Consider the following 20,102-nt stretch of genomic DNA (forward strand, 5'->3'; position numbering starts at 1 on the left):
AATGCATTCCTCCAACAAATTATTAAAAGTCAATATTATTTATTCGAAGACAACTCATGCGGTAGAAAAAACCGATGAAATTAAGCAGGTCCGAGCCCAAGGGCTTCATTCGTTTGAACAAGCTTTTGAAAGATTAAAGTCTACAAACATTATCACTACATGCAATATGATGAAAAAGTGTTAAAGACGCCAGAAAAGAGATTTTGCAATAAGTATTGCGCAGGCCGAGCAAAGCCCCAAGGGTTTGAGAATTCATGTGCTGATGTGATTAGTACTATCACGTTGCAATATAGGTTGATGTCATGTTTATATTTCTCAAGAAACTGCTCATCTTTCTTGGAAAAGACCTTGATTGGAATCGGTATTTCCATAGGAAAGCATCAACCTTTGATTGTTGCTAAAAACCTCATGAAATGATCGTAAGGTTTAAACGTGAATCATATTTATTTTCATACAACATAATAGAAAATGCCAGATGACGTGTTTGAGGAATTATAATGTAAGTTCCTCAAACACGTGGACTGTATTTCAAAAACAGTCCAACTATAGATGTACAAACTATAAACTAAGAGAATTAACCAAACACTGATCATATATCCTCACATAAACCACTGAAAAGCATGAGGGTGAAAAGTTGCTTTAAACTAAACTGAATGATGAACATGTCGTTTTATTCTCATGACAACAATTATACCTTGCTAAATTGCAGGTATTGTACAGCATGTTCTTTATGAACAAACACGTGAACTGTATTTGGTAAAGTTTATAGCTGTTTTTCATTCATGTAAATTGTATCAACCAGATTTTGTTCGTCGAAGCGCTTATAATTCACCGCTTTACGAAAACAATCGTTTATCATTAAACAACCAGACTTGAAGCTAATTGTGATCATTAGTATGAAAACTACTCAACCTCCGGATGTGGATTTACACATTTACAATAGAAGTTCAAACAGCTATCAACAAAACTAAAACATTCAAAATTGTCTTATCTCGCCAACTCATCCAGTTAGGATTTAACACTATTATGAAGATATCGAATCAATCTTCGTTATAGATATGTCATTAATATATTATCTTAGTTAGATTGCTATATTTCTCTTCTAACGTACCAGTACACTTTAAAGATATTGAATTAATTAGGCTAAGCTCAAGAATTTCACATGATACAAGTTTCAATTAATCATTATTTTAACTTCTAATTTGAATTTATCACTATTTGAATCCATCATTACATCAGAGTTTGAGATAAATACACATTCAAGTGGTTACTTAGAAATTGCATGCCTTAGTCATTTCTATATTTGACCTTTTACAGTACACTGTGTACGACGACTGAAAACCTTTTTTTCGGCAGGACCTCCTTGGTGCGGTGCTTGGTGAAATGATTCTATAATAGTTTGAAGGAGAGATTAGTTAAGGAGAGATATTAGCTAGAGGAATAAGACCTAAGTTAAGGATTTCCTGTCAGAATAAGGCTCTCAATCTAAAATACACAATGAAATTGTAATATTCAACCATCAAAATTCATGATAGTGTGTCCGATATGCAGATTTGTTGATCTCAATTGGATCGAAAGTAAATCTGCCTTAAAATGATTTTGGCAAATAGATATATCATGTATTAACTAGTTGATGGATGTGATGGATTCACTTAGATACAAATAAATGTGTTGAAATACATATCTGTCAGCTATATCTTATCAGTTTGATTATATCTACATACAATTACCTGAAAATAATCTTTAATCTTACATTAGATATTGAATTCACTAGATATTAAGTAATTGGCTAATTGTCCTAATTCGTCCTAGCTATATTCTAATCATTGGTTAAACAATAATCATTCAGCTTCATCCAAACATGACTAACAGGAAATGAATCAATTAAAGCTTTGGTTTATCTCACATTCGTCAAGGTGTAGAGACTGAATCACAGTTTCTAAAATCACATATAGCAACTATACCCTAAGTCTACTTCCCCATATGTAATACCCAGATCTCGATATTGCCCTAGACACTATATCCGCTGAGAAATTCATTAATGAAAATGGTTAAACAGCACACAGAATGTGGTGTTAAGTATTACCTCAATCTTTAAAGAAGTATCAATATATTATTTACAAAAATAATCTATTAACCGACAATCAAGTTTAATTGATAAATAATATATATATAACTAGTTTATAACTGTCTCATCTTAACAAGTAAACTTTGCCTGCATGTATATTTTAGTAGGCCCTGAAATATCTACCAATAATTTTGTATCCAACTTTATTAGAATCATAGTTAATTTCTAAGCGATTGGTCAATTAGAATATTTTCCTATTTATATTTTCATTAAGATGAAGTTTCTGATTTCAAATATCCACGTATGATCATCATATAGAGCAATGGAAAAAGCTCTTATAAAGTTAAAATTCTAGGTGAAAATCGATATATTCAACTAATTGGTCAAGTCCGGTCAAATCCGTCATGTCATACAAATTCCCTAATATGGGCCTTTGAAAATATCAAAGCCATGAGAATAGTACATCCACAGTTCAGTAAATACTCGCAGAATACTGCCTAATGTTATGGTCCATCGTGAACTCAGGCAATTACTAGCTGCTCTCAAATTTTTTGTACAACTATTTAAGGCACACCGGACTGGTCAGATGTCCATAAAAATCTTAAGATACATTTAAATGATTTCCAATCGCAGAAATTGGTTTCAAAACAAATGTTAAAAAAGCACAGCCAGGTGCACAGAACTATAGGTGCGGCCCGACACTTTTTGGCCCTGCATGATTTTTAAAACATCATCGTAATCCAATAATGAGAAAATTACGCATATTAAGTTTTTATTACGTCTAAAGTTCAAAGTTCATTTAAGTCTAAAAATTTATACACATTCCACATATTTTCGCACATGCAACTTTTTAAAATCCTTGCTACTTAAAATGTTTAGGCTAAGCACATTATTTTCACGCCGAGGAAATATAAAATTAACCACTATTACTAAGATTGATTGATAGAAGACTAAAAGGCCAATTCATCCAATCATGGCAGGCTGATATGGAAAACAGGTTTATATGACATTATCACAAAACATTCAAAGCTATGCTTAACTAAGTATAAAAATTATCTGGGTTTAAGATCACAATATCATGTTGATATTATATTTCAGTTTAGACATAACTCAACCGACCTAGAGTCAAAACCAGGCGGTGGACGTGATCATTTAAACAGCGTCAGCAACTTAACTAATCTTTCTGGGAGCAAAAATCAAAATCATGCAGCGTAAATTTTATGAGACCATGGACGTACCTCCATGATGAGACTGAGCAGGAACTTACAGTCAGATTACAAAACAGAATGACTCCTAGGTTTACAGATTTGTCTCCACGAAAACAGTTCACCCAATCACTTTAAAGTATAAGGATGTGATTTTATTGAAATATTCAAACGTAGAACTCTAATTATCCTAACTTCAATTACATTAAATAATTCATTATAAGTAGACTGTAATCTGGTAAATTTTTTAGACCAGTTTGTACAAGTGTGAAGTGTAAGTATAAATCATTACTTTACTATACTTTGAAGTCCACTATTGTCTCTGTTGCTCCTTAGTGTTTATAAGATTCACTAGCTGCTCCTGAGTCGGTGTTTATAAGATTCACTAGCTGCTCCTGAGTCGGTGTTTATAAGATTCACTAGCTGCTCCTGAGTCGATGTTTATAAGATTCACTAGCTGCTCCTGAGTCGGTGTTTATAAGATTCACTAGCTGCTCCTGAGTCGGTGTTTATAAGATTCACTAGCTGCTCCTGAGTCGGTGTTTATAAGATTCACTAGCTGCTCCTGAGTCGATGTTTATATAATAGGTACGAGCTGCTCCTCGAGTGTTTATACGATTCACTAGCCGCACCTCAAGTGTTTATACGATTCACTAGCCGCTCCTCAAGTGTTTATAAGATTCACTAGCTGCTCCTAGAGTGTTTATAAGATACACTATTGTAAGATGCGCTATTGTCCATGCTGCTCCTCGAGTGTTTATAAGATCCGCTACTGCTGCTCCTGAATCATAATGTTTGTAGAAATCCACCATCTCGTTGAAGAAATCCATAGTTGGGTCGTAACTCGCTGCTGGCTCCACAACTTCGCATCTGGACATCTGCAGTTTTCATCGGCATCAGTAGTCGTCTACTTTTGGTTGTCGTTTACCAATCGAAGACCATTATTTCCAGGATAGAGTTTAGCTGAAATAAGAAAAAAGAACATCCTTTGAGGCAGACCATACTAACAAGCACTGATTATAATTTACACATTAATTTGAATAATACTGGCTGCCATGTTTTTTGTAGGGGAAAAAATTCCTCGAAATTGATTGCGGCTTAAGACCACAATAATTAATAGTAGTTCAGCAGCATAAATACATCACTGTTTAAGACTAGTGACAATAGAATATGAGGCTGGATATAAGATCAGCCGTGTGGACCGTTACATGTAAATTAAACAACATAGAGGTCTGATGTCTATACTAGAATAATTTCAGATCATTTTAATTCATCTTTATTATAGATATTTAAACAATTGGTAAATTATTGAGCTATGTAGCTATAGTTTTAGCTATAGTTTGTTTTGGCAATTTGACTTCCTATATCCTAGTAATAACCCTAGATTTTAATTGTCAGCTAAACAATATTCCTATTATCGAATTAACTTTATTGTCGGTTAATAATGACTTTTGTATGATTTCAGTAATTCTTAATATTGCTCCCGATACAAGGCTCTGCTTGATTTCCGAGCGGTGTTCTGTCAGGTTCACTCATCCTCTATGAGCGTGGTTCTACGGACTTAGGAAACTACGATTCCTTGCCCACACCTTGACAAGTCCAGAATTCCGCCAAAACCTGTCTGATTGATTATAGTCCTCGTTCCTTACAATATAAGACAACATTAAATTATCTCACCAACTCATCCAGTTTGGATTTAAACACTATTATGAAGATATCGAATCAATCTTCGTTATAGATATGTCATTAATATATTATCTTAGTTAGATTGCTATATTTCTCTTCTAACGTACCAGTACACTTATTTAAAGATATTGAATTAATTAGGCTAAGCTCAAGAATTTCACATGATACAAGTTTCAATTAATCATTATTTTAACTTCTAATTTGAATTTATCACTATTTGAATCCATCATTACATCAGAGTTTGAGATTAATACACGTTCAAGTGGTTACTTAGAAATTGCCTTAGCCACATTTCTATATTTCCCATCTACATTAGACAGTGTATGACGACTGAAAACCTTTTTTTTGGCATGACCTCCTTGGTGCGGTGCTTGGTGAAATGATACTATAATAGTTTGAAGGAGAGATTAGTTAAGGAGAGATATTAGCTAGAGGAATAAGACCTAAGTTAAGGATTTCCTGCCAGAATAAGGCTCTCAATCTAAAATACACGATGAAATTGTAATATTCACCCATCAAAATTCACGATAGTGTGTCCCATTTGTTGATCTCGATTGGATCGAAAGTAAATCTGCCTTAAAATGATTTTGGCAAGTATTAACTAGTTGATGGATGTGATGGATTCACTTAGATACAAATAAATGTGTTGAAATACATATCTGTCATCTATATCTTAATTATCAGTTCGATAATATCTATATACAATTACATGAAAATAATCTTTAATCTTACGTTAGATATTGAATTCACTAGATAATAAGTTAATGGCTAATTGTCCTAATTTGTCCTAGCTATATTCTAATCATTGGTTAAACAATAATCATTCAGCTTCATCCAAACATGACTAACAGGAAATGAATCAATAAAAGCTTTGGTTTATCTCGCATTCGTCAAGGTGTAGAGACTGAATCACGGTTTCCAAAATCACATACAGCAACTATACCCTAAGTCTACTTCCCCATATGTAATACCCAAATCTCGATATTGCCCTAGACACTATATCCGCTGAGAAATTCATTAATGAAAATGGTAAAACAGCACACAAAATGTGGTGTAAAGTATTACCTCAATCTTTTAAAAAGTATCAATATATTATTTACAAAAATAATCTATTAACCGACGATCAAGTTTAATTGATAAATAACATATCTTTAAATAGTTTATAACTGTCTCATCTTAACAAGTAAACTTTGCCTGCATGTATATTTTAGTAGGCCCTGAAATATCTACCAATAATTTTGTATCCAACCTTATTAGAATCATAGTTAATTTCTAAGCGATTGGTCAATTAAAATATTTTCCTATTTATATCTTCATTGTTGAGGCGCGAAATATCTATACTAGAAAATATTTTGATATTCCTAAGATACTTATTGTACATATCTTAAGAAAAATCTGTTGATAAATAACTGGCCTATCTACATTTCAATACTCAGCCAAGAATATTCATATGAGACCTAACGAGTAACATTAGAGCCATGATTGTTTTAGATTTCAACTCACTAATAACCATTCAACCTTCAATCGGTTTATAGTAAAATTGAGAAAATTGAGAACTTCACCAGCGTCTCTGTTCTCTCCAGTGCTATACACATCCTGCCCTTGATGCTAACCCAGTAATGAAAAATCAACTTAGCTTTTTATCAAGACTGCCAAGTTCAGTTTCGAAAGGTCTCTTGGTGTTTTGTTGACGAGTTTAATTCAAGCTGGACTTCTGGTCGGTAGGATCTAGATGGCTAATGTATCTCATGCTGAGCCTTTCCAGATTCATGTTAAGCTGAAATGAGAAAAAGAATGACATTCTGTAGTTACACAATTCTTTGATTAATTGTAATTGACATGTGTATCAACTTAACTTTCTTAAGATTGCTGAGCATCCTTTTTTCATCGTCCTATGGTGTCTCCGTCATCTTCTTAATCATGCCGGGCCTGTTCAGATTAAGTTTACCTGAAAAAGTAAAAAAAGACATTTCTGTAGTCACACAATCCTTTGATTAATTGTAATTTACATGTGTATCAACTTAACTTTCTCAAGATTGCCGAGTTCAGTATCGTCATCTTCTGTCCTCTTGAGGCATCGTCGTCTTCTGGGGGAGTCCTGAAACGAAAAAAAAGAACGGAGATGAAAACCTGATACGGAACAAAACTAATGTCCGAAAGCGTCGGCTCTCCTTCGCCGGTCATGTGCAGAGGATGCCAGAAAAAGAGTCAGCCAGGGATTCGCTGCCCTCTACACGCCCTCACACAGAACGCGAAAAACCAAGACGACAACCGCTTCAAAATCACCATCTAACTACAGGATGTCCTAACCGACGTCAGTAACTGACAAACCTATCAGATTGCACAACACTAAAATAGAGCAGTACAACCAGATTGACCGGGTAGAGATTCAAGATCTCAACTAGCACTCAAAAGCGTGACAAGAGACTTCATCCACTGACCGAGGTTGTCACAAGGACACAATGAAACTAGCACTCACAAGCCGACAAGAGACTTCATCCACTGACCGAGGTTGTCACAAGGACACAATGAAAACTAGCACTCAACTAGAAATCAAAGAGCGTGACAGTAGAATCATCCCTCAGCCGACTCAGAATACCAGAAACAAAGAGCGTGACAGTAGAATCATCCCTCATCCGGGTGGTCACAAGGACACAATGAATGCTAGTAGCGTGACAATCCAGTATAACCACTCCATTTTAACCCTGTGTAATCCAACAGATATGCCCGTCATTGACATCACTCAGCACACTCTGCAGTGAGATGTTGAAGTGAAGCAGTTGTCGTCCTGGTTTTCGTGTTCCGTATGAGGGCGTGTAGAAGGCAGCATTTCCTGACCGACTTTTTTTCTGACATCCTCCACACGTGACCAGCCAAGGAGAGCTGATGCTTTCGGACATTAGTTTTGTTCCATGGAACATCGAAAATCGACAGAGAAATCGGCCCTGAAAAATATAACGGGTTAATTCCTGAAAAACAGAACGGGTTAAAGGCTGCAAAATAGAGCGGATTAATAAACACAGAACAGCACAGGACAGCACAAAGACGAACAGTATCACGTAAAACATAAAGACGTCGTTCCTCATGAAGGAACCAGCTTGTAGAGCGCAGCGTAATCGCGAAGAAGAACGCCAGGAGGAGAATCCACGTCAGCATAGTGTCTGCACGGTGTGAAGAGCCTGAGGTGAATGACTGGCTTAGTGATTCTACTTACTGTTGACCGGTGGCGTATTTCAATATTGACCAATAGGCAGCCGCGCTGTTTGTCTCTTATTATTGTGAATGGGGTTTACTGAAGTTTGTGGAAGGTTCCGCGCTGATACACACGCGACGTACCTCTGTAGTACATCCAGCATACAGACCGGGCTCGGCCGGTACCATTGAAATATTGTTCTATAGAAATATCTCTGAACATTTGAATTGTCGAAGTTACCGCATGATAAAACACAGACGCGCGACGTCACCGACCTCTGCACACACGGCATATGGAATTGAATGGAAGACCTGGAGGGACATGCCAATATTTGCTTTTGCAAATTGCCAGTTGGAAATTTTTTTTATCCGTCCGCTAGCGTCACCGCAATGTATTAAAAATATATTGACCACACATATCACAATAACGTGATATAGGCATTATCAATAACACATTTTAAAGGAACATTTATCTTAGCCAATAAAGAATTATGTGATGGATGTGGGGCCACCGGGCTCGGAGTCGTATTTGAAGTTTGGGGTGAACTGTTGCTTAGATCATCCAATATCCCAAAAATAGTAACTTGGTTTAGGATTTCGATATCTGCTGTTCTATTGCTAAGGTTAATGCCAATCGTAGAAAGATCTTATATGTTTGGCGGACTACTGAATCGGTTAAATCGGCCGCTAATGGGTAGATGTTAGATCCTATAACCGACTCGTCGGAGCTACCCATTTCTCGGAGGCGGAGCTACCCATTTCTCACTTCCTCCGAGAAGTAATGCACTATTGTGGACACGGAAATAAATAAAATTAATTGAATTTGATAATTACAGAATCTACTTTTAATGGATATTTCGGATAGATATGTGGTGTGTATGTAGTCGTTGATTGATGAGGTAGGTTAGACGAATCCCTCGAGTAGTTCAAAATCATTTATAACAAGTCAGAGTATCTTGAACCAGGAAGCACTCATACGCGATCCTCCAAACCCTCTAATCAATTCCCCTTGGTCCAAGTGATTGGACTGTGATTCGCTCAAAAACCGAACAGTACAGGAACTTTTTCTTCCCAAAAAAGGCAAAGACAGTCAATGACTGGAACAGAATGATGTATGCATATCGACCATATCTGTCCCAGCGTGAACCCGCGTTGGAGCGTCGACTAAAGAAGAGATTTAAGAAGAAGAAGATGACCCTTATTAATTGCCCGCATTGGGAGTCTTCATAATCATAGCCCTTCGCTTCGGGCCCAACCAACTTTTCCCCGGGCAATGAATTTTGTGTTTTGCCTCCCCTGCACACGGCTTAACAAAACACATTGAAAACGTTTTTTCACGAGCAAAGAATTTTTTGGTGCCGTGTGCGGCCGGCTTTAGGATCAGAGATACAGGTTTACAGTCCATTTTAAAGCTAAGGATAGGGTTAGGATCTATCTGCTCTCTTTTCTCTAACTCTGTTCTTCACACTTTCCTTGAATTTTCTAATTCGCGCACCTTAGTGCACATGTGCAATATAGATAAGTCAATCAGAAAGCGCCATTATTGGCAAAATAGCGTTAACAGGAATAATATTACCTGGCAAAATATTACCTGCCACTCTGAATGTATTTGAGAGTTTCCAGTTTTGTGTTACAACAGTTTTGAGTTACAGTTTTGTGATATTTTGTGACCCTGGAAACTGGATAAATTCACCTTAAATAGATAACAGGTTTATACTTGAAAAGAAAACGGAATGAATATACAATAGGTCTGTATTCTTTTTTCAGTTTGATAGATTTGCGAACAGTCGGTTATTGGAGGCATAATTGAAAAAATCAAAAAATCAATAATACATGGAGCAACAACGGACCTCTTGAACAATGAGCGAAAAGAACACTATTACAAAAAATCTTTCATCAGAGAAATCTCAAACAGGCGTCGGCCAATGGAGAAACGATGAAGACATCGGGGGTTTTAGGAGTAAACCCCTGAGCGTTCCCGTGGTGATAGCCCCTCGTGATGGCGACGCCATCGACCAAAGCAAATCGGCACCGGACAAAATCTGCGCGCATGCCGATGCGAAGAGTCGTCTCGCGTACGCTCCAGAAATTGAAAACAACGCGAAAAATCCTAAAACTAGAGAAAGGTTTGTATTACTTTAGATACTGATTGAAATTGTTAGGATTGTCTCGGGGCTCTTCCCCATATCATTTTGAAATATTATACCCAATGCTTGCTGGTATATTTTAAGCACCTTAATGTTAAAAATCAAAGATGATAATGACGAATTGTATATAAATCATAACGTTTTTCACTGAAAAATTTGATATATTTTCAAGCGATTTTCGTCGCTGATTCTAGTCGATCTGAGTTTAGGTGCATTTTAACAACTAGTTACAGTAGCGGATTAAAAATCAACATGGCTGCCTCATGTACGACGATCGAAGAATTTATTCTCTTTTACCAGAATGGCGTATATTGGAATAATGCATAATTTGATATTTCCTCATTGATAATTTTGAAACAATTCGATGGAAACAAATTCTTGTCAGATTTTTCCCTTAATTCATTCAGAGTAATTTTCATTTTTGATAATCCACACCCTAATTCTGTAAAATATATACAAATATGAATTGAATAGATTGGCATATTGTTGTTGTATTTTTTGGGGAGAAAATGGTGTGTGTAACCTGTATTCTGAGTGACACCATCAGTGTATCGGTGTGTTATAAGAAGCGTTGGCAGGTCGATCTGAGACAGCTTTTAGTCCCCAGAAAGTTCTGTCCCCAGTGAAACGATTTTCCCTCACTCACCGAAGTGAAATAACAACTAGTGCACTCGATCAAATGAGATACTCGAGTTGAGAAAGAGAATTGAGACAAAATGCTACGGCGATTTATTATTAGTTAGAAACTGATTTTATGTTATGTTTGATTTCGTGGGCGATGATATATTTTTGGTTTTTATTTACAAAGTAAATTGCGTAATGCGTTTCTGAAATTTTTTCCCGACATCAGATATATGTAGAGATTTGCTGAATAATTCAGCACTAAGAGTTCACGAACGACGCTGAAAATGTATCTTAATTGGTTATTGTTCCAGACAAAAGGGGCAAGAATAGTAGTGGGAAATGTTGTGACCATGAAGAACATGCACAGTAAAAACACCATCTTGGTTACTTGTTTTGAGTATTTCGATGCATGATTTTTGTTTTCCCGACTTCTGAATAAAGTTACAGATGTTACCGATGAAAGTGTGAATAGAAAACAAAATGGAACTAAAGAAATGAGCATCATTCGAAACATTGGGCTCCGTTGGCTGCTCGTACAACCAACGTCGACGGTGAAATCAACAGTCACAAACTGATAACTGTAAATCAGGGCCACTAGACACACAACAGATAAACACAATCTAGAAGCCGTATTCACTGTCCAGAAACGAGGACCCCTAAACGGAAAACAAACCACGCACATTCGCTCGGTAGCTATTAGAACCAACGTCCACGGGCTGATTGTAAAAGAACACAATGAGAAATACTCGTAGAACATACATTGAAATCGTGTCGATGGTTTGATCAGTACAGACTGATATAACACATCAGACAATACATTCATAAATATGCAGAAATATATGCAGAGAACGATAGAATCACTGATCGCTAGTTGAATGAACATCCGGCTAAATGAATGTCGCCATAGTTTACGTTGTAACATAATGATTACAATCAGTAAATTACCGATGAATCCGAAAATAAAAATGAGACTAGTGAACGGAAGATAAAACCACAAATAATATGTTCCACGCAACTCTGTTGAGCTTACTACGAGTTGATCGTATAAGTTTGTAGTAACATACAAAGACGACGAATTTTGAAGAAAAGTCATCGCGCAGCAGCCGTGAGGAGATTTTCTTCAGCGTCTGAATTCACAATGAAAAACAAATGAGATGTTCGTGTATATTTTTCAGAACATATAAGCAAATCAAAGAGCTGTAAAGTTTAACTGATAATGCCTTTTGGCGATATGTATATACATGTAAAATTAAGAATTTAGGGTTTAGGAAAAGTTCACCTCGCTCATATCTTCCGAGATTTAATTTAGTAAAGTCGGTTTAAAATGCTATTTTTCCCGTTGTCAATTTGCGTTGAATCTTTGATGTGCAGGTTCAGCTCGCTTTGTCAATTTGTACAAATTATCCCTTAATGCACCCGCATATAATAAATTTGAAAATATGAACACACAAAGGTTTATACATGTAGTAAAAAGAAATGTGATTTTTAAGTTGTGTTTTAGCTATTGGCTGAACTATCTGACAGTTCAAGTTTCACTCATTCCAAACCCTGAAAAACATAATCAGTATTTCTGTAGGAAACTCAAATTTTGTCAGCTTAATAGCGAAAGAATCCAGGTCATTGTCTCTCACCCACTTTCCCTTCGAACACTTGCCCTCCTGGCAAATTCATCTGAATTATGTAATGAAAAGATAAGAGATAAGCATGCTTTATAAGCCGCAATCACATGGAGAAGATTTGAACCGAATCAGGCCCCCACCCCCCCAATTTAGCCCATGCCTAATTAGAGAGCGCATTCACATTCGATACAATGCTGTGACAAGAGAGGCAAGTCACTTCCAGAACCAATTGCAATTCACAAATTTGGCTTGGGCCTGGTGCAACATTTTTCGTTGGGCCAACTTGGCCCAGGCAAAACAGGCATTGGCCCATTCCGGGCCTAGTTTGGCCCAGGCCAAACTCGTGTGATTTGTAGCTATAAAAAGTTTTTGAACAGAAGTAACATGTTGGAATTATGTTATTTCAATAGGTCATCAATATTTTTCTTATAAATCCCATTCTTTTTTTGCAGACGGAGGTCGATGTATGGAGCCAGTCCCGATTATCATTTCGGACCGAAAGCGAGCATAATGAAACAAAGTCTATCGTTGCTGTAAGTTTACGATACTACGCACAAATACCTTACCAGCGGTGTATCGAAAAATTAATCAACAACAGCCTAAACCATGCTGTTATTAATTAAATGAAAGCAGTCTGAATAATCAGACAATCTTATTGAACAACTGATTTATTACATGTGAAATAACCTTTGAACAAGTGGCCCCATTGTTTCTAGTTTCACTTGTTTCGTATGAAGGAAAGGTGCTGCTGATCCTTGATGATAGAAATTTCCATTTTACAATATAAACATCGAAACTCGTTGCGGATGACTCTTTGCTAGAGATATTTATTGCCCTAATGGTTAAGATGCTTCCCGTACGTCATAATTGTAGGACTATTCAGGACCCCGGAAGTCAACGTTTGATTTGGTCGACTCCTCCTGAAAATGTTCTCGTTATAAAGAAAATCATGGACCCATCGATTATTTCTCCATTCAAAAGGATCATAGCCTGGTTCATTGAAGTAAGTCACAATAATTTTCCGCCAGAATTTCTCTTGTATTCTGAATATTCTTTATTACGCGTAGATGCTTCTTATTGTAGGAGAAAAATATATCGGTTTTCATCGAAGCATCCGTACTCGATGAACCTTTGATAAAAGAAGATCGTCAGTTTCAGAATGTTATCAAACACGTTCACACCTACAGAGAAGGTGAGTTGTTTAGATATTAATTTAGATAATTTTCAATTAAATGAAATTCAACTACCGTATATAGGATAAAATCTAATTCACAACTTGAGCTCAAAAACTCTAGATTTTCTTTCAGGCGAAGATTGCTTGAACGAGAAAATAGATTTGATTATTTCACTAGGAGGTGATGGAACCTTACTTTATGCCTCGGGACTTTTTCAGGTTTGCTAGCGACAATTTTTCTCATATTGCGAGGTTAACAAATCTATTTTACCAGTAGAGTTTGAAGTATTGTTGTGTTCGGAGGTTTTCCATTCCATTAGATAACACTTCTATATTCTCAAGCTGTTGAGAGCTTTATCAATGATGCAACCCGTGATAATGGTGTAGCCCAAAAATCTTTAATAAGTCACGTGACATGATAATCAATAATATTGATTTATACAAAATATTATGTCATAGTAACCTGTTCTTATTTGATTTGATTGCAGCAAAGAGTACCTCCTATTATAGCATTCCATTTGGGATCTCTAGGATTCCTTACGCCATTCCAGTTTGATAGCTTTGAGGAGTACCTCATTAAAGTATTGGAAGGTAAGAAAAAGAAGAGAGGTGCTGCAACTGAGCAGATGTTTTTCATCAATTCAGTGGAACAATCACAACTTAAACCTTTCAGACCTAAGCTGTGTCATGAAACTGGGCCTGAGGGGTGCTCAGTGGTTTGATTGATTAAAGTGATGGAAAGCCTTAGACCTGGTATTGGTCAGTTGCTATCAAGTTGCTATCATCAAGAGATATAGAATTGAACTTGTAGTTATTATACTAGGGAATATGCTTTGAGGCTTGTATATGATTAGTCTGAAGTGGATGAATGCCCCAGGATGGCCACGCCAAAGTACTCACAGTCCCATTAAAATTCAAATGATTTGATAAGTTTCAAAACAATTGGAAATGAAACAACTTAACCAACAAGGAACTGGTGTTTACTGGTTTTAAACTCTGTTTATGTGTTTTTATAGGAAATGTCCCTGTGATGCTACGCAGTAGGCTAAAGTGTGTTTTACACAAACATCCAGGGGATAATTTAGAAAATCTTCAACGAGAATATCCTGCAACGCTGCAGCACAAAACCAAGGGGTCAAATTTCAATGTCTTAGTAAGTTATATTCTTTTAATATAACTCAAAATAAGTCTTGTTGAATATCATAATATGAAATTCTTTTTTAATGCAAACTTTTTTCACGCATACAAATAGACATGTTTACACGTAAGCAAACTCATTATTTTGTTGTTGAGACCTAGAACTTTCAAATATAAATACCGTTTTACTATTAGATTTTTCTATTTATTAGTTCTAAAAATGTTTAGATTTTTGTTGTTAACAAATCCATCATCCTATGCATATAATTATTGAATTCCAGATGTATCAGTTTATTCTTGTAATTTGAGTTAACTATTTGCGCTGGGGTTTGTAGGGAATCTGACAATTCTGAAAAGTGAAAAGGTCTTGCAATTATGACCATTCAGGACTACATTGTAGTATCAGTGGCCAGTTTGACTGTTTTTGCTGTAATGGGCTATATGGTCAAGATGTTCAAGTGGCCTTCAGAAAAATCAGAGCTACAAACTCCATAAGCATTTTCAACCTGTCCAACAAATCAGCAAAGCCTAAAGCCCTCATAGTGCTAAATATTTGATACTTATCAATCGCCACTTTCAAACAACCTGGCTCTGCCCCTGTGTATTGTTCTTGAATTCTCAGTAATTCATTGTGTGTTGTGAATTACTTTTATTGTGCCTTATGTGTTTGCTCTGCTCTGCTCGGACCTGGTACCAGTTTCTGTCCACACATTTCAAAATTTAGAACGGACCTGGTTCGGTCTTTTAGGTCGGTCCGAGTTAAAACAGTCTAAAATGGCACAGACCAATTTGGAACAGACTTCTTCTCAAGTGCGAACGCTTGGTCCGTTCTAAATTGGAACGGATCAAATTTAGAGAGTTTAGAATGTAGTGTGAATGCAGATATTGTTTCATTTATTAACCTATACCTATTATCTAACTACATCATGTTCTATTGTCTATAATCTCTGTACCAGTTATTAATGCGGAATAAATCAAATATGTACATAATCATTTCAGGTGTTGAATGAAATAGTGATTGACAGAGGGCCGTCATCTTATATATCGAATTTAGATTTGTACATCGAAAAACGCCTCGTAACATCCGTTCAGGGAGATGGTTAGTATGAATAGTATTATCATAAATACCATCATCAAAGTCCTTTCAAATGCCACCCTTTATGATATCAGTGCTCACTCTAGATTTTTCTCAGAAAAAATAAGCTATGCCCACGTCTAACAAAAATGGAATGATAATATCATTCCTTATATTCCGATCGTTTTAATGTCATGTTTTTCTCAGTCCTAAGCTTTCGCTGTACTTTGTATTTGCTCTTCACTCGCCACATATTTTGTAGGTTTGATAATTTCTACGCCTACAGGAAGTACGGCTTACGCGTGCGCTGCCGGAGCATCTATCATACATCCTAATGTACCGGCTATTATGATCGTTCCAATTTGTCCACATTCCTTGTCATTCCGACCGATAGTCGTCCCTGCCGGTGTTGAGATTACGGTGAGCTTTTTGTGAATTTCTTGGTTAGAAGATGTATGTACTGGTACATTGCATTTAGTTGTAATCAAGTTGTCATGTTTCAATTTCTTGAGATAAAGGCAAAGGATTGTTGAGGATTGTTGATGACATCTAATGTTACATATACATGTGTTTGTTGAACTGTCCTAGGACTGTACTTTCAATACAACTTCGATGCTGATTTATCATGAAATTTCATAACTAATAATTTATCAGTAGATGAAATATAGATGGATAATCGATGCATGTTTGTCAATTTCCATTACGAATAGCGGGTATATTTCAATTCTCAGGTGATGCTGTCTCCACAAGCAAGAAATACAGCTTGGGTATCGTTTGATGGTAAAAGCAGAAAAGAGTTGGATCATGGTGATAGGTGAGATAGGTTGTCCGAAGCGGTTTTCATTCATTTCCTAATCTCATCGGCTTTGACGTTTTGTAATTGTTGATTTTACGTCGATCATTTTTCAGCGTGCGCATTTCGACGTCGATGTACCCGGTGCCGTCGATTTGCAGCAAAAACCAAATCGACGACTGGTTCGAAAGTCTCGGCGAATGCCTTCACTGGAACGTGAGGAAACATCAACGAAGCCTGCTGCCGTACAATAGCAGCGATGTGTCACTAGTCAACTCTGACGAAGCGTCTTCCACCAGCGATTCCAACGGACAACTGCCTTAAAACAACTACACTGATACAACTCAGGGGCTGGTTCCATAGTCGAGAATTTAGTTGTATTCAGAGCTGCCAACTGTTACTGATTTTCAGTATGTGTTACTTATTTATGATGAGAAATACTGGAAATTAAGTTTTTGTAGTTAGTTGATTAGTGGTCTGGCTAAAAATTAAACTCAAACAGTTGACTGACTCTGATTACTGAAGTTCGCCCAGTGATCACTGTTTAAACAAACTTAGATTACACACCAGACTATGACTACTATTTGAGAGTAGTTTCTGCTTTGCTTAAGAGAAAAACTGCTTCGTAAAACACAGAAAGGGAAAGCAGAATATTTTCGGATTAATTTCCGATTGAACTCTGATTTTTTTAATGTCGAATTACTCTTATTTTTTGTTGAAACTACCGGTACTATGATTACTATAACCATTTTTCTGACATCTCGACTGTGGGACTGGATGCCGTCATAATATGAAGAAGACATTTCAATGGTTGGACTCTTAAATGAACGCTCATTTTTATGAAGACGTTCTGTACGTATGGTCTGTATTTTTTCATGGATCTGGGAACAAGAAAACATGTATTTCACTTAAAAGGGAATATAGTACCATTCTTTTAACCGCTTTATTGATAGACCTTAGCAAAAAATATTGGTTACGGGTACATATGAAACTACATCAAATTAGTTAGTAGATATAAATGGGAAAATCTGCAAAAAGGACTTTCCGATGTGGCAGCGCTTACAAAACCTAGATATAATTTCATTGGTTACTGATGAGGAGGTCTAGCAGGTGCAATAAGCGATTTACACAGCAGTTTCAATATCCCCATTATTATATCTTGCACGGCCTCTATGACCAACAGAAAGTCTCGAGCTTGAATATAACCGGTATCTTTGCTGCATTCAATATTCAACATTCTGTTAAATATTCCAGCACTAATTATTTACTTTCATAAATGAAAAATCTGAGCGATCTGCACATTTGTGATGAAAGTAAGCATGAAAACTCACTGGATTCAGTACTTTCTTAAAAATTGTATATATATAATGGTATATGTATCGCAACGTATGTTCCAGACATGGTCAGAATGAATAAGTACTAAATTAGACTCCAGCCAACACAATAAACCACTCCAGTTACTGTATACAGAGAAGTGTTGCACTTCCCTGGTTGAATAGTCTCATTACACTTCCCTGATTCTACTAGATATTATTTGGAAATTGCCTGATTCTCGGTATCCGTACCTGTCAACTTGGTATATATAACATTTACAGTCCCTCCACCGCTGGTTTGAGTCGAGTCTACTAGCGATACTGGTTTGGTAAAATATTCCATATTAGTACAATAACCATGCTAAAACATGGAGAATAGATGATATCGTAAAAGGCCACTGTAATGTACAAATTTAAACATTTCAAAAACAAGAATTTATTTAATCAATAATTTAAACTGACAAAATGTTTCAAACTCTCACTAGAGATCATCGTCACACCTGATGATGGTCTCCAGAAAGTTTAAAGTGTCATGTCATTCTAAATTCATGATTGAATGAATTCTTAGTCTTAAAGATTTGTACATAGTGGGTTTTCATTATATCATTCTATACTAGGGCCTGGTTGCATGAATATGCAAATTCTTGTTAATTTCAGATTTTCACTATATGCACATAACCGTTGAAGCTTAATTCATTTATGAAACTGCGGCCTATATTGATTTCAAACGGGGCATTGATGAGCATGTGATTTATTTACGATTCATTCCTGTATATGAATTTTCAACATGTGCTAAAAATGGTATAATACTTGTTACGTTTCTTTTTATAATATTGGCAGAATTTCCAGATGTTAAGTTGTTAAAGTTTAAGCACTGCATTGAATATATCGTTTATATTGCTGGCCAATATTCATCATTAGATAGGAAAATGTTTTTATTTTTGAACTGTTTCTGTAAATCTACCGGTAAATCTGAAACGATAACAAAATATGATTTGTTCTAAGTCCGGTAATAATTCTCTATTTAAGAATGTTTATGATGAAAATAATTCACTTATGTCAGGTTTGTGATGTATAGAAAACTAGGGCACGGGTGGGGAGAGGAGGTTCAACATCAGTGATACAAATAATATTGAAGTCTGGTGAATGATTTGACTTAAAACACTAAATTCTGGACTCTACTGATGAATTCGGAGGTATTACATCGCTAACTTATTCATTTAGAAAACTAAGCTGATATAGGTTACCATTGAAGGGTAAAAGATCCAGGTGGTCTTGTGTTTGTAAATGCTGATTTATTCAATAAGTCAAAAACAGCGCGATGATGTTCAAAATTAATTTGAAAAGAGAGGGAGTGCTTCATGCAAAGCAATAAGGTAATAAGGTTTGAACAAAAGAATTAAGGTACAGTGGAACCTCTCATTACAATGAACTTTATGGGACCAGAAGATCTGTTCGTTGTAACCCATAGTTAGGTATATCCAGTATGAAATTATAGTAATGTTCTTATTTTGGATGATATTCAAGGTTTGTAATAACTTAACCGATTATTCGTGATATCGAAGGTCGTAATAACGAAGTTCCACTGTAGAAAAATCAAATGATCAAGACTCATTGTTATGGAGAGAGCACTGTTTATTCATATTATATATTTTTCTAATGAAAGATTCGCTTCACGAGGAATTCAATATTGGAGCCAGTTTACAATTGGATGCGGCACATTTTTTTTTCAAGATTTTAATCTGATAAATCCCAACGAAGAGCAGCTCATTTAATGTTGAATAGCACTATTATTGTTTTTAAACGAATCATGAGATTAAAGGATAATAACCGTTATGTATGTGCAATATTCAAATAAAAACCTTGTGTAAATTATCAACTTCTTGTTTGTCAATTTTTACGCCGATATAAACATAGATATCGCACTATTCTCAACCAGGAGTCTGTTCAGCTTAACCAGTGGATTATTGAGCTGGTCAACCATTAAAGCTGTGTTGTTATCATGGGCTTTGATATGATGGTTAACTGGAACCAAATTTTGAGTTACTGGTACTGATCCCTGATGTCTA

The 20,102-nt window shown here is 36.1% G+C and overlaps 1 protein-coding gene across 1 annotated transcript; it reads left to right on the forward strand.

Moving 5' to 3' along the window:
• Positions 1–8,983: 8,983 nt before the first annotated feature.
• On the forward strand, positions 8,984–19,890 carry LOC141908338 (NAD kinase-like). The gene is made up of 12 exons (XM_074798346.1): positions 8,984–9,050; positions 9,919–10,277; positions 12,994–13,074; positions 13,415–13,544; positions 13,625–13,733; positions 13,849–13,934; positions 14,204–14,306; positions 14,732–14,868; positions 15,852–15,951; positions 16,190–16,347; positions 16,659–16,741; positions 16,837–19,890. The coding sequence occupies exons 2-12, from the start codon at positions 10,012–10,014 to the stop codon at positions 17,042–17,044; spliced, it is 1,461 nt and encodes a 486-aa protein (XP_074654447.1). The 5' UTR covers positions 8,984–9,050; positions 9,919–10,011; the 3' UTR covers positions 17,045–19,890.
• The last annotated feature ends 212 nt before the right edge of the window (positions 19,891–20,102 follow it).

Source organism: Tubulanus polymorphus, chromosome 7 (assembly GCF_964204645.1).
Source record: "Tubulanus polymorphus chromosome 7, tnTubPoly1.2, whole genome shotgun sequence".
Taxonomy (NCBI): Eukaryota; Metazoa; Nemertea; class Palaeonemertea; order Tubulaniformes; family Tubulanidae; genus Tubulanus; species Tubulanus polymorphus.